Below are 15,532 nucleotides of genomic sequence, written 5' to 3'. Positions count from 1 at the left end.
ATCACAAGAGACAAAACACTATGATTCCACTTATATGAGGTACTAAGAGAGGTCAAATTCATAAAGACAGAAAGTAGAATGGTGGTTGCCAGGGCCTGAGGGGAGGGAAAATGGGGAGTTAAGTGTCTAATGTGTACAGAGTTACAGTTTTACAAGATGGAGATGGATGATGGTGATGGTTGTAAATGTACTTTGCCACTGAACCATACCTTAAAAATGGCTCAGATGATAAACTTTATGTTATGTGTATTTTACCACAATTAAAAAAAATACTGTCTCCCTACAAAAGAAAGAAGAATAACTTGAAAGGAGAAACTTGGCAGATACCAATTTAACCAAGTGATCGAAGTTAACATCACCATTAATGGAACAAATACATATTATGTGCCTCCTGATACGATGCACTATTAAGGAAAGAACACTTATGTAATAATATTCCTGCCAAAAAAGCTTACTCAGGGGCTCCCTGGTGGTGCAGTGGTTGGGAGTCCGCCTGCCGATGCAGGGGACACGGGTTCATGCCCCGGTCCAGGAAGATCCCACGTGCCGCGGAGCGGCTGGGCTCGTGAGCCATGGCCGCTGAGCCTGTGCATCCGGAGCCTGTGCTCCACAATGGGAGGGGCCGCAACAGTGAGAGGCCCACGTACCGCAAAAAAAAAAAAAAAAAAAAAAAAGAGCTTACTTACTCATAATCTAACCAAGAGGAAGCACCAGAAAAACACAGAGGGACATCCTACAAAATAACCTGCCTGTAATCTTCAACCATGTTAATGTCATAAAAGAAAAAAAAAAAAAAAAAAAAAAAGGTTGGGAAATTGTTCCAGAATAAAGAAGACTAAAAAGATGTAACATCTAAATACATTCACTAACCTGGATTGGATTCTGTACTAAAGGGAAAAAAAAATGCTGAAGGACATCATTGGAACAAATGACAAAACTGGAATAGGGGCAGATTAGACAAAAATATATCAATGTAAAATTTAGGAAAGTTGGTAACTGTACTATGGTTTTTATCCTTCCTCTTAGGAAAAACACATTAAAGGGCATAATGTATAAAACCTACTCTTGAATGGTTCAGGAAAAAATAAGTATGTATATGTATCTCTATATATAGCTGTCTCTATAGATACAAAGAAAGTAAAAGAGAAAGGAAAGAGACTGATAAAACAAATGTGGCAAACTTTAAGAACACTGATGAATCTGGGTATATATGAGTTCTCTGCATGATTCTTACAACTCCTCTTTGAGTTTGAAATTATTTCAAAATAAAAAGTTAAAATAGATAAATGATACATATATAGACTACAATAAAATGGCAATAAGTGCATTTAAAAGACATTGCAAAAGTACAGCTTTCTGATAAAGGAATGCATCTTACCCCTGTAGTTGCCACAGGAAGTGGATTGGCTGTGTAAAGGCTTCTTTTTCCATCATAAACTGGTCTACGGTCCCCAAATATAGTTACTTTAAAATGCTGAACCATTGAGTCAACCACCTCCCTAAAAAAGGGAAGAAATGCATTCATATAATCCTCTGCATCATGAAATACAAAAATCTTACCTAAAGTAATTTCTTACACTATTTAAAGCTGTCCAAATTCTAAAAGATAATCATACATGGTAAAGATTTTGCTTTCAGGACCATGGCTTAGGATACCAGAAAGATTGATTTCTGGGAAGGGATGATATGAATTTCACAAAAGACAGAGAAGAATGAATCCAGTGAATTACTTAATCATTTTGGGACACAGTTGACCTGCAAAATATTATCCTTATAAACTGATCCAAAATCCCTTTTACCATCTCTAAGCACTACCTGACACATTCACCTCTCTTTATCAAAGAATATGATGCTCTTTCCTTTGTGCTCAAAAAGCACCTAGTACATATATCTATTAGAACACTTACTTCACTGTATTATAATTATTATTATATACTTCACTTCTACTAGACTGTGAGATTTTTAAGAGCAATAAACACACCCGTATCCTGTACCCCCCCCATTCCTCTACCCACCCATTCTTCCAATGGTATCTAGCCAGTAAGGATATTTTGAAACCTCCATTTTTTTACCCAGCAAACATTTTTATCCTATATACTTACATGGAATTATATTGAAGTTTTTTTTAGACATTTAAAAAAATTTGCAGACTACAGAGAGAATAATACCAAATATCCACAAATCAATATTTATTTTTACGTAAACATAATTTGTAAAAGCAGTGGAAAGATATCTAGAAGGGTATGTATCAAACAGATACAGTGGTTAGTTACCTCTGGAGAAAGAAGTGAAGAGAAGAATGATTTTTTATTTTGTTTACACAATATAAACATATTACAATGACAGTATACTCACATAGTATTGGTATAATTTACAATACATTTAAAAGAATGGGAAAAAAATTCAATTCTAGCCCAGTGAAGCAGAAGAGAAAGGAGAGAAAAAAGCATTTTCTGGAACAAAATAATTAAGCTGATTTGATACCCAGAGGAATTTTCCAAATGTTCAAAATTTCTATTTCCCTGCCTTTCAATTTTATTTTGCAAGTATTTCTTGCACCAGTCTTTTACTTTCCATTACCAATTACCATCATCCTAAATTAAAACCTCATGTCCTAGTACCTGAATTATTTTAAGTTTCTTGTTTTTTATGTCTTTAATTTTTTCTTCTCTGACCCAACTTATATCCCACTGCCAAATGAGTCTCCAAACCTCACTTTTATTCTCCAGGTACAAAAGCTTAAGTTAATCATGCTCCTCAGTTCATGCCACATTATCATCATTCATCTATATAAGACTCCTCTTCTAACTAATTGATTTCTGTCCTTCCATATTCATTTCTTATTCCCATTCTTCCCAATAAGTTATTTTTTCTAATGTGTTTGATAAACATTCTTCTGTTTGTATATATTCCTAACTTTACCCTCTGCACTAGGTTCTTAAAATCTGTTCACGTTGCTGTGGGACACTTAGTTCCTTGTGATGCAAAGTACTCCACATGTTGTCTACTTACTCTCCCAGCAATACAGACTCAGAGTATCTTTAACAGTCAGCCACCAAAACAATGCTACAATGCAGTATCTCCTTCTATGTCCCCTTATGAACTTGTGTGAGAATTAATCTCTGGCTATATATACCCAGGAACAAAACTGTTAGGTCCAAGTAAATTTTATCAATTAAATGATGAAGAACTGCCAAACTGCTCTGCAGAATGGCTGCACTGAACAATCCTCCTGGAGGTTCCTATTTCCCTACATACAGACAAGATTTGGCATTATCCAGCTTTGCTTTCTAATTTTTGCTAGCCCAGTGGGTAACACTAAAAGCTTGTTTTATTTAGATTTCTCTTATTACTAATGAATTTGAGCATCCCTTCATTATTTGTGTTTCTTCTTTTGTGAATTCCCTGTTTGTTTCCTTTGTTCATTGTCTATTGGGGTCCTAGTCTTCTTGTTGAATTGAAGGAGTTTCTTTGATATTCTAATGTTAATTCATTAACAGGTTTAGTTGTTGCAAATATCTTCCCCCAAATGTTACCTGCCTGTTAACAATGTCCATGTATTTACTGAACTGAAATTTTTAATGCTGTATCATCAAATTAATCATTTTTTCACCTTATGGTTTCATGCTTTTAAGGTTTTAAGAAATAATTTGCAAATATTAACTCACAAAGATGTACTATGTTTCATTAACTCTATAATTTTATCTATATTATGTTGGTCACTAATCCATTTGAGGTTCTTCTTTATAAACAGTATTATGTAAGAACTCAATTTTATTTTTCTCCCTACCAGTTTTCCCACACCATCTACTAAACAATCTATATTTAACTGATCAATTTATAATGCCAGTTTATCTTATTAAGTTCTGATCTGAGTTCTCTATGTTGTCCCAGTGGTCTCCTTGTCTGTTCTTGGACCAGTATCATATGTTTTCATGATTACTGGAGTGTTTTATTATGTTGTAATGTGGGGTATGGCAAGTTCCTTTTCTTTCTCTGAGATATCAATAACTTGGAAATTCATGGAAACATTTATTCAAAACAAATTTCGAGTCCTCCCCCACTGCCCCAAACTATCAATACAATAAGGAAAAGAAACATATCTAGTGCCCTACATGTAGTAAATAATCAAAAAATATCTGTTGGGACTTCACTGGTGGCACAGTGTTTAAGAATCCGCCTGCCAATGCAGGGGACACGGGTTCGAGCCCTGGTCCGGGAGGTTCCCACGTGCCGCGAAACAGCTAAGCCCAGGCGCCACAACTACTGAGCCCATGAGCCACAACTACTAAGGCCCGCACGCCTACAGCCCCGTGCTCCGCAACAAAGAGAGGCCACCGCAGTGAGAAGCCGTGCACGAGTGGCCCACCCCCGCTCTCGTCACAGCTGGAGAAAACCTGCACACAGCAACAAAGACCCAACCCAGCCAAAAATAGATAAATAAATTTATTTATTTTTAAATCTGTTGGTTAAGAAACCCTCAAATAATACAAACTCGAGAGACAAGGCTAGTATGCTAAAAACAAATTAGTGTATTAAAAGCTACTGACAAACTACCACAATAAACAAAATAAAAGAAGATGAAACATAATACGGGTAACTGTAAAGTCTAAACACTTCTGTTTGAAAAGTTCAACTGCAATAAGAACAAATGAGAGGATCTAAACTTACCCACTGCTCTCGTGCAAAGGGGCTTTAGGTGACTATAAATCCAAAATCAACTAATACTGGGATGTAGTTTCTTCAAAATTAAAGAATTCAGGTTGCATATATTTAAATACCCAGTATAAGGCAGGTAACCATCCCATCAAATATTACACAGATCATTTCAAACTCTGGAGTAGTACTCTGTGCAATTTGGAAAAACTTAAGACCCTAACAGAAGAAACATAATCATGAAAAGGTGATCCTGATAGAAACTCACACAATATGAGCAAAAATAAATCAAATTAAGGACTCTTAGTCTAGAATAGCAAAGAGTCAAAGGAAATTAGAGAAGTCTTCAGCTATTTTGACAGACTGTCACGTGAAAAACTGAGTAGAGTATCTTCCTTGTATGGGAGGACAGAATTAGGACAAATAGTTGGAAAATATAAGGAGCTAGATTTTGGAACAAAAATTTCCAACATTTGCTAACCACCACAGTTATTCATGAGTGGATTACACTATCTCATAAAGTACCTGAGTTCATCCTTGCTAGAACTGTTCAAAAAGCACTTATGTCAGAGAAGATACCGACTAGAAGATTGAAATGAATAATGTCTACAATCCCCTCTAACAGTAAAATTTAATTAAGAGAATATCAAATAATGAAACTGCAGATCATAACATCAGATACAGAAACTCCTTTATAAATAATTACACTAAATATTGATTTGAACTTAAGGCTTCTGAGCCTTTACAGAATGGTATTAGAATTCTATGTACACTGGGCAATTTTAACTTTAACCTCTTACTAATATGATATAATTAAATGATATATTTAGACTTTTAATGGAACTTTATTATGCAAGTTAACAAAATGACAAATGCAGGAACTGCAACTTGTCATTTTTTATCTCAAATGATACTGTAGCAAAGCGTAGTTTATTAGAATATTCATCAGGCAGGCATGTGAAACTAGAGGAAAAACTCTCTAAAACAGTAATTTATCTAGTCATCTAGTCAGCTGTAGCAGCAAAGGTACTCACTGTATTATGAAGAAAGTTTGAATTGAGAAATGGCCAACTTGAGGAACCTTTAAAATATGTGGTAACATATGTACTGGACAAAAAATAAGTAGACATGAGTTTTTAGTCTCACTCTGCCACTAAATTGTTGGGAAATTTACTTGGCCTCCCTGAATTTAGTTCCTTTATCAATAAAAATGAGATAATAGTCTCAGGGCTGTTATAGGGACCATGTGGGATATTAGTGAAAGTACCTTGGGGGAAAAAGGTAAATATGTATCATACTATTTTAATATAAAAATTCAAGCATAGGGCCTCCCTGGTGGCGCAAGTGGTTGAGAGTCCGCCTGCCGATGCAGGGGATACGGGTTCGTGCCCTGGTCTGGGAGGATCCCATATGCCGCGGAGCGGCTGGGCCCGTGAGCCATGGCTGCTGAGCCTGCGCGTCCGGAGCCTGCGCGTCCGGAGCCTGTGCTCCGCAACGGGGGAGGCCACAACAGTGAGAGGCCCGCATACCGCAAAAAAAAAAAAAAAAAAATTCAAGCATAATTATCTCAAAATCGTACTTCAAGAATGATATTGAGGTACTGAAGTCTTCCTAACCACAAATACACATTACAATGCAGTAGCATCAAATATAGTAAATAATACAAACAATGAATTCTGCTAATTAACAGAAACTGTGAATTGAATTTTCCCCTACATTGTAGTTTGTGGAGCACTAGTCTTTTATTATAACAATGAACAATGGGGGGAGGAATCTTTTGTTCAAACGTAGAAATTTCAGGATAACATTTTAAGGGTGTACTGTTAAGCCAGCTTCTTAGCTTACAATAAAAAGTAAAGCCACCATAACCAAAATACATAAAATATTTTAACTTCTAAAGCAGTATGTAGGAAAGAAAATTGGGAAAGAAAATCTGAGTAACTGGGTATAAGAACTTCTAACCAATCTTTAGTGGCTTCCTTTTACTAATAACCTTAGTCTGAAGAGGGAAGAATTCTTGCAGAGAATAATATGATGCATTTCTGTAGAACCTCAGGACAGAATTTTAAAATCCTGAAGAATATCTGGCGATCACTACAAAAATGGAACCTCCCTGAGTACATTAGGTCTTACACAGGGCTACAGCCTACCTTCCCACTCTTACCTCAACCACCACTTGCTATATTCTGGTACCAAGTCTTTTGACTCCATGATGCTCTGGTGCACAGACTGTAAAGTAAAATTTAATATTGTTTTCAGTAAGTTCCACTTTACCACCTGACTCATACAGCAGAAAAAATGGTAAGAGAGGGAAACTTTAACGTAAAAAGGAGAGGAAATTATTTTCCTGTTAATTGTTACTATAAACTCACAGAGACCCATCTTCATCTCATTTTTAGGTACCTCTTAATTCTCTGCTCCCAAAAGGTAGAATGGGAAATACTATTTTAGTCTTTAGAAGACATAAAATAGTATTTTCCTCTAAAAGTGACTATTCACCTTAGTTTAGTATTCCCAGCTACAATAAATTAATCTGCCACTATAATACAGACAGAACAAAGGAAGATTGTTAAGGTATAACAAGACGCTAAAATCATCCAGAGGTTTATAAAACACAGCAAAAACAGCTAACAGCCTCTCAGTACCCTTCTAACCTCTAATTTATCTTCATAACTCTGTACTAAGTAGCAGAGAAGGTAGCCATACCTTTGCATCAAGTTAAAGTTTAAAGATGCAGAGTAGAGGAGAAAGGAGTTATACTAAAGTATAACTTGATAAAGATCAACTTTTTTTTTTTTTTTTTTTTTTTGCGGTATGCGGGCCTCTCACTGTTGTGGCCTCCCCCGTTGCGGAGCACAGGCTCCGGACGCGCAGGCTCCGGACGCGCAGGCTCAGCGGCCATGGCTCACGGGCCCAGCCGCTCCGCGGCATATGGGATCCTCCCAGACCGGGGCACGAACCCGTATCCCCTGCATCGGCAGGCGGACTCTCAACCACTTGCGCCACCAGGGAGGCCCAAGATCAACTTTTTAATACCTTATAAAATTTGAAGTACATCAGAGCATTTTACCATAAACTATCTTCACTGCCAACTCATATGGGTGTGAATTCTTTCATAATCTTATATAACCACACTAGCTAATCTAGTAACCATTTCTAGTATTCACAAACAATTGATAGATTACTTTAGACTGAGCAATAGATTTTTAACTCAATGTGGCTTACACTAACAATTCTCCTCTAGAACACTTCTCCCTCAGGCCACCATTGACTTAATTGACATAGCCTCTTTTCAGTCTCTATGTTCCTCGCTTCTTTTAGCATTTGCCACTGTGATCAATCCTTGAAAATCACGATCTGTGCTTTACTTTCTCTGAAACAGCTTCTACTTTGTCCTGGTTCTCCTACCTTTGCAATCTCTAAGTGTCTTCACTGGCAACCTGAAACAATAGTATCCCCAGAGATCTATTCTCAGTTTTCTTATCTTGACGCTACACACTCTCCCTAACTATCACCTATATGCTGACACATCTCAAATCTCAATCTTGACTTATTTCCTGAGCTCTAGGTGCTTATTTCCAATAATCTATTGAACTTATCCAATTTGATGTTTCTTACACAATTCAACCTCCAAATAGTCAAGAGAAAATAAAAAACTTGGTCCTTTCACCATCTGTATTTCTGTTAAAGCCTTCAACATTGTACAAGCAAGGAACTATGAAGCCATTCTTATCTCTTCCCTTTCTCTACACACCTAAATTATTCATTCTTCTTCTAAATCTTATATCTAAGCCTCTTATATCACCGCCACTGCCAGTGCTATTAGTTAAGTCTTAGAACACACTATCTCTAATCTAAAAAAGTAGGTACCAAACACGAATTTGAAAAGATACAAGCACCACGATATTCATAACAGCAGTATTTGCAATAGCCAAGACATGGAACCAACCCAAGTGCCCATCAACAGATGAATGGATAAAGATGTGGTGTATGTGTACACACACACACACACACACACACACACAATGGAATATTACTCAGCCATTAAAAAGAATGAAATTCTGCCATTTGCAGCAACATGAATGGACCTAGAGAATATTACGCTTAGTGAAATAAGTCAGAGAAAGACAAATACTGTATGATATCACTTATATGTGTAACCTTAAAAATAATACAAATGAATGTATATGCAAAATAGAAACAGACTCACAGCTATAGAAAAAAAACTTCAGTTACCAAAGGGGAGTGAAGAGGGGGGAGGAACAAATTAGGGCTATGGGATTAACAGAAATAAACTACTGTGTATAAAATAGATAAGCAACAAGGATATATTACATAGCATAGGGAATTATAGCCATTATCTTGTAATAACTTATAATGAAGTATAATCTGCAAAAATACTGAATCACTATGCTATACACCTGAAACTAATATTGTAAATCAACTATACTACAAATTAAAAAAAATAGGGGACTTCCCTGGTGGTCCAGTGGTTAAGAACCTCTCTTCCAATGCAGGGGATGCGGGTTCGATCCCTGGTTGGGGAACTAAGATCCCACATGCCGTGGGGCAACTGAGCCCACGAGTCACAACTAGACAGAAGCCCGCGTACCGCAACAAAAGATCCTGTGTGCTGGAACTAAGACCCAACGCAGCCAATAAATAATTAATTAAAAAAAATAGTATTAGAAGTGCTAGCGGCTATGCTGGAGTATGAGAAAAAATGGCTAGAAGTATTTATATTTAATTTTCATCTAACAATTACAAATTGAGATGGACTAAAATTCATGAACAGGGATTGACACTGGTATCCTCATTTAGTCCACATCAGACGATCAGGTGTAACATATGTAGGTACACAAGGAATCCAAAGAGAATAATGGGAGTTCTGCAACGTAAGAGTTAACAGTGGAACTCCCACTCATTCATTCATTTTCAGCATGTTGTAACTTATTTCCGTTCAAGTGTGTGGCACATATTCTATCAGGTTTTGGTACAGTAATCAGAACACGTCAAATTACTAAATCTATTCTTAAATAGTTTATTTCAAAATATTGTTTCCCACCTTTAATTTTTCTATAGTTATGCAATGTTAGAAGAGTAGTACATGTCCATAAATTAAAATTTTTTAAGTGTGTGTGTGTGTGTGTGTGTGTATTTATTTATTTATTTATTTATTGTTGAATGCATGGGTAAATATGTTTTAACTAATAGGGATGCATGATCAAAAGTTTGAAGACTACTGCAATCGCCTTGCAAATGTTCTCCATGACTCTGGTCTTTCTCTTCTCTAATTCATTCTCCCCACTGCCATTAGAAATGCTTCTTTCTTTTTTGGCTGCATCATGCCACTTGCAGGATCTTAGTTCCCTGACCAGGGATTGAACCTATGCCCTTGGCAGTGAAAGTATGTAGTCCTAACCATTGGACCACCAGGGAATTCCCTAGAAATGCTTTTATAGAACCCTCCTACACTGTTAGTGGGAATGTATATTGGTGCAGTCACTATGGAGAATAGCATAGAGGTTCCTCAAAAATCTAAAAACAGAGTTGCCATATGATCCGGCAATCCCACTCCTGGGCATATACCCAGACAAAACTATAATTCGAACAGATACATGCACCCTTATGTTCACAGCAGCACTATTTACAATAGCTAAGACATGGATACAACCTAAATGTCCATCGACAGATGAATGGATAAAGAAGATGTGGTATATATACAATGGAATATTACTAAGCCATTAAAAAGAATGAAATAATGCCATTTGCAGCTACATGGATGGACCTAGATATTATCATACTAAGCGAAGTAAGTCAGAAAGAGAAACACAAATACCATATGATACCACTTATACATGGAATCTAAAATATGACACACATGGGAATTCCCTGGCAGTCCAGTGGTTAGGACTCTGAGCTTTCACTGCTGAGGGCCTGGGTTCCATCCCTGGTCGGGGAACTAAGATCCCACAAGCTGCGTGGTACGGCAAAAAGAAAAAAGAAAAAAAAAAGACACATATGAACTTATCCACGAAACAGAAACAGACTCACAGACATAGAGAACAGACTTGTGGTTGCCAAGGGAGAGGGCGGAGGGGAGGGTTGGACTGGAGTTCGGGACTAGCAGACGCAAACTATTATATACAGAATAGATAAACAACAAAGTCCTACTGTATAGCACAGGGAACTAAATTCAGTACTCTGTAATAAACCATAATGGAAAAGAATATGAAAAAGAATGAATATACACACACACACACACACACATAAAAAACATTGAATCACTTTGCTGAGCACCAGAAACTAACACAACATTGTAACTCAACTATAATTCAATTAAAAAAAAAACAACACTGAAAAGAAAGAAAGAAAGAAATGCTTTTAAATATAGTTGTTCCTCATTTGCTCAAAAGCCTCCAGTGGCTCTCTACTCTTTCTGAATTCACAAGCCTTAGCATGGATTTAAGATCCTTTATAACCTACTTGCTGGCCAACTTTTTCAGACTCTAGCTACTCTATTTATACTGGCCTATTTCTGTTACATAAACGTGTCATACCTTTGCTCATGCTCTCTCTCTATGGATTATTCTTTCCCCTAGTCCACTGGGTAACTATTCAGCTCAGGTAACAATGTCATGTACCCTATCTTCCTCGCTAACCAAAAGCAGGAATCATTACTCTTTTATTACAGCACATACTGCACATCTCACAGAACTTGTCACTCTATACAGACTATATAATCCTTGGCAGGAATCATGTCTTATTTATCTTGTTATCTCCAGAACTTAGCACAGTGCCTGACATAAACAGGGGCACAATAAGTTAAACAGTAAATGAAAACATAGGGAAGTTTTTAAAAATGATCTTTTTAAAAGTTACTGCAGCCTTTAGAATTATAGTTCTAGTCAAGATCCATATATCCTGAAATCTAGTACTAATAGCATTCTGCTTTGGTACAATAATATGGTACATTCAGATAACTGCTTTAAATTAATTTAACTCAGCCTAAGAAAAAAAATGGAGCATACTAGAAGTAAACAAGTCAAGGCACATCCTACAATGGAATACTATACAGATGTTATTGTAATTTAAATCTACACAAATAGATATTAGGAATAAACCCTACTTACTAGTTCCTGATGTTTAGACATATATTTATTTATAAGAGTATCTTTGAATTTCAAATATATTGTAGGAATATTAGCCAAAAGGTTAATTTCTACTGAGTAATTTATTTAAATGCTACTTTAAAATAATTTTGAGATTTGAAATAATCACCATCTATTAGCTTTCCTATCTTCCAAGTGACTAACAACTAACAAGGAAAATAAAACTTGCTTTTTTTTTTAACTGACATATTTTGCATGATATAGTTTCCCCAAGATAGCTAAACATTCAAAACTATACCATTTGATTTTCACCGGCAGTGTTTTCTGGTGTATGTCTTCTAAATCATTTTAATCAGAAGTATACCCCTCTACAGATAAGACACCAAAAGAACAGCTGGCAAAAGAAAAAAATAATTGGACTTCATCAAAATGAAAAATGTTTGTGTTTCAGAGGATACCATCAAGAAACTGAAAAGGCAGCACAAGGAATATAGCCAATATTTTATAATAACTTTGTATGGAATATAATCTATTAAATATCAAATCACTATTTTGTATACCTGAAACTAATAAAATAATATTGTAAATAAACTATATTTCAATTAAAAGAAAAAAGAAAAAAATGTTTAAAAGGAAGTAAAAAGGCAAGGTGCAGAAAGGGAGAAAATTTTTGCAAATCATCTTATCTGATAAGGTATAAAGAACTCCTACAACTCAGTAACGAAAAGGCAAATGATCCAATTTAAAAATGGGCAAAAGACCTGAATAGACATTTCTCTGAAAATATACAAATAGCCAATAAGTGCATGAAAATATGGTCAATATCACTAGCCATCAGGGAAATGCAAATCAAAGTAACAATGAGATACTATGTAACACTCGCTATGATGGCTATAATCAAAAAGACAGATAACAAATGTTAATGAGGATGTAGAGAAACTGGAATCACCACACACTGCTAATGGAAATGTAAAATGATGCAGCCACTTTAGAAAAGAGCCTGGCAGTTAGTTCCTCAAAAGGTTAAACATAGTTACCATATGATTCCCCTCTTGGGAATACACTCAAGAGAAATGAAAACACGTCCCACACAAAATTCTGTACATGAATGTGCATAGCAGCATAACTCTTAAGAGACAAAATGTGCAAACAACTCACATGTCCATCAACTGATGAACTGATACATAAAATATCCATACAATGGAATATCATTAAGCAATAAAAAAGAATGAAGTACTAATACATGTTACAACATTATGTGAAAACGTGAAATGGGGCTTCCCTGGTGGCGAAGTGGTTGAGAGTCCGCCTGCCGATGCAGGGGACACGGGTTCATGCCCCGCTCCGGGAAGATCCCACATGCCGCGGAGCGGCTGGGCCCGTGAGCCATGGCTGCCGAGCCTGCGTGTCCGGAGCCTGTGCTCCGCAACGGGAGAGGCCACAACAGTGAGAGGCCCGCGTACCACACACACACAAAAAAAAACGTGAAATGAAAGAGGTCAGTCACACAAGGCCACATATTGTATGATTCTATTTATATTTAAATGTCCAGAAAAGGCAAATCTACAGAGACAGAGAGTAGATTAGTGTTGGGCAGGGACTGCAGGGAGGGAGGCAATGGGGAGTGACTGCTAGTGAGTATGGGATTTCTTTGGGGGAGGACAAAATGTTCTAAAGTATGACTGCAGTGACAGTTGTACATTATCACTGTGAACATACTAAATGCCACTGAATTGCACACTTTAAATGAGTGAATCGTGAAGTATGTGAATTTTATATCAATAAGGATGTTATTTTAAAAAAAGAATGTCCTGTATTTCCCTGGTGACGCAGTGGTTGAGAGTCCACCTGCCAATGCAGGGCACACGGGTTCAATCCCTAGTCCGGGAAGATCCCACATGCCGTGGAGCAACTAAGCCCGTGAGCCACAACTACTGAGCCCACGCGCCTAGAGGCCGTGCTCTGCAACAAGAGAAGCCACCGCAATGAGAAGCCCACGCATCGCAACGAAGACTCAAAGCAGCCAAAGAAAAGAAAAGAAAACAAACAAAACCCAATGTGTTAAAAAAAAAAAAGAAAAAATGAATATCCCTCTCTTGGCACACTACCCTGTTACTACACTATGCCAATAATATTCCTAATAACAGTAGAAGAGAGTTTCTTCAAACACTTTGACTTGCTATTTCTATTTAAAAGCCAAAATCATATCAATATAGATTTTTTCCTTCTAAGATTCAATCATTAGAATTACATTACATCCATATGCACTATGCACAAACATTCAGCACTATGTCATTAATCATAATAGAATAGTAACAGCAATCATACTAGTACAATGACTATAAGATAATGTTTAATTTGTAAAAGAAAATTAAACCAAAAACTTCGATCACAATCTATTACCAACTATTTCAACACTCCTTCAAATCTTTATGCAAGGAGATCTTGCATTTATAATCATGCTGCATACACAACTTTCCCCATCTATTTCACTATTTAACAATTTTGAATAAATATGGAACAGTCTATTCACGGTTTATCCTCATATATATTTAGTAGCTGGACAAACTAGCACAAAAATCTCAAGTTACAGATTTTATACTTCAGCTCAAAATATTTCTAGAAATTAATTTTTAGTTATTAAGACCATTCACTTGTTAAAAAGAAACTAGAAACATCTGAAATCTACTTTACATGCTCTTTTAACTAATGATGATTTTATAATCAAATAATTAAATAGGGAAAAAAAGAAACACATAGACACACACTCCCCAAAGAAGTGAGGAAAGGATAAAAAAAGCAACAGACAGAAAGTCTAAAGTAGAAAAATTGACTCACAAGATGATTCACAAGCATTTCCTGGATATTTTGTCCAAGAAAACTCTTCTGACTAAAGTGGAAACTTGTTTGGCTGCAATACATCATTCTACTATTATGATTAATGCCACAGTGCCAAATATTTGAGCATGTGGCATATGGACAAGAGAAACCTCATATGTGTTGATTTAAATACTGCTGCATTTTGGCCCATAACTGTTTAGTTCATACTGAAAAGGAATTGTAAAGTTCTATTTAGTTTCTTCTAACTTCTAGAATTCTAGTTGTTGAAGTGTAAGAACTGAACCAATTTAGGAAGCCCACCAACAATTTTAATTGACTAATTACATGATATTGCAAAAAGTGAAGACAAAAGCTAGGCTTTTGAAGAAAATAAAGGGAATAAGTTTTATGGATGTTGACATAAAATTAAATCAATATTATTAACAAAGTACAAAGTTGGTTAACGCCAATTTTAGAGTCCCAAGGAAGTCCTATAGCTCCTATCAAAACTCAAATAAAAGGTACATGATAAAAAAAATTTCCATTTGGGAACATCTAAATTACAGATCCTTTACTCCTACTGACAAATAAGGTAAGAAGACAAAGCAACATAAAGATGAAATACAACTAGGGACGCCAAAAGGACTGTAAGTTAAAACCAGAATGTACCACACTAATTTATTATATACATTTTCCTCCCAAACTTAACCAACATGTTGAGCATCTACATGTGAAACTCTATGGTACGCAACTTCATATACACACATATAACATGTGACTATTCCTCTACCAAAATAAAGGTAGGAAAAAGAACAAATCTGATAAACAATTTTGTTCTTTTTTACCCAACGTTATTGCCAATGCCCTAGTCCCTCACAACTCATCTGAAATACTAAAAAAAACTTCAATTGACATCCCTCTAAGTCCCAAGCCTCCAACTCCTA

General features: G+C 36.2%; 1 protein-coding gene across 3 annotated transcripts in view; it reads right to left on the bottom strand.

Moving 5' to 3' along the window:
* AGO3 (argonaute RISC catalytic component 3) overlaps window positions 1–15,532 on the bottom strand; it is a 116,997-nt gene that overhangs the window by 76,529 nt on the left and 24,936 nt on the right. For 2 of the 3 annotated variants that reach the window (XM_060089481.1, XM_060089482.1), the window contains exon 3: window positions 1,379–1,499. In XM_060089481.1, the coding sequence (XP_059945464.1) occupies window positions 1,379–1,499 (121 nt within the window). Of the gene's footprint in view, window positions 1–1,378; window positions 1,500–6,820; window positions 6,886–15,532 lie in introns of all 3 variants that reach the window. The other variant, XM_060089483.1, reaches the window with a different exon arrangement.

Source organism: Mesoplodon densirostris, chromosome 2 (assembly GCF_025265405.1).
Source record: "Mesoplodon densirostris isolate mMesDen1 chromosome 2, mMesDen1 primary haplotype, whole genome shotgun sequence".
Classification (NCBI taxonomy): Eukaryota; Metazoa; Chordata; class Mammalia; order Artiodactyla; family Ziphiidae; genus Mesoplodon; species Mesoplodon densirostris.
This window is presented reverse-complemented; position numbering and strand designations above follow the sequence as displayed.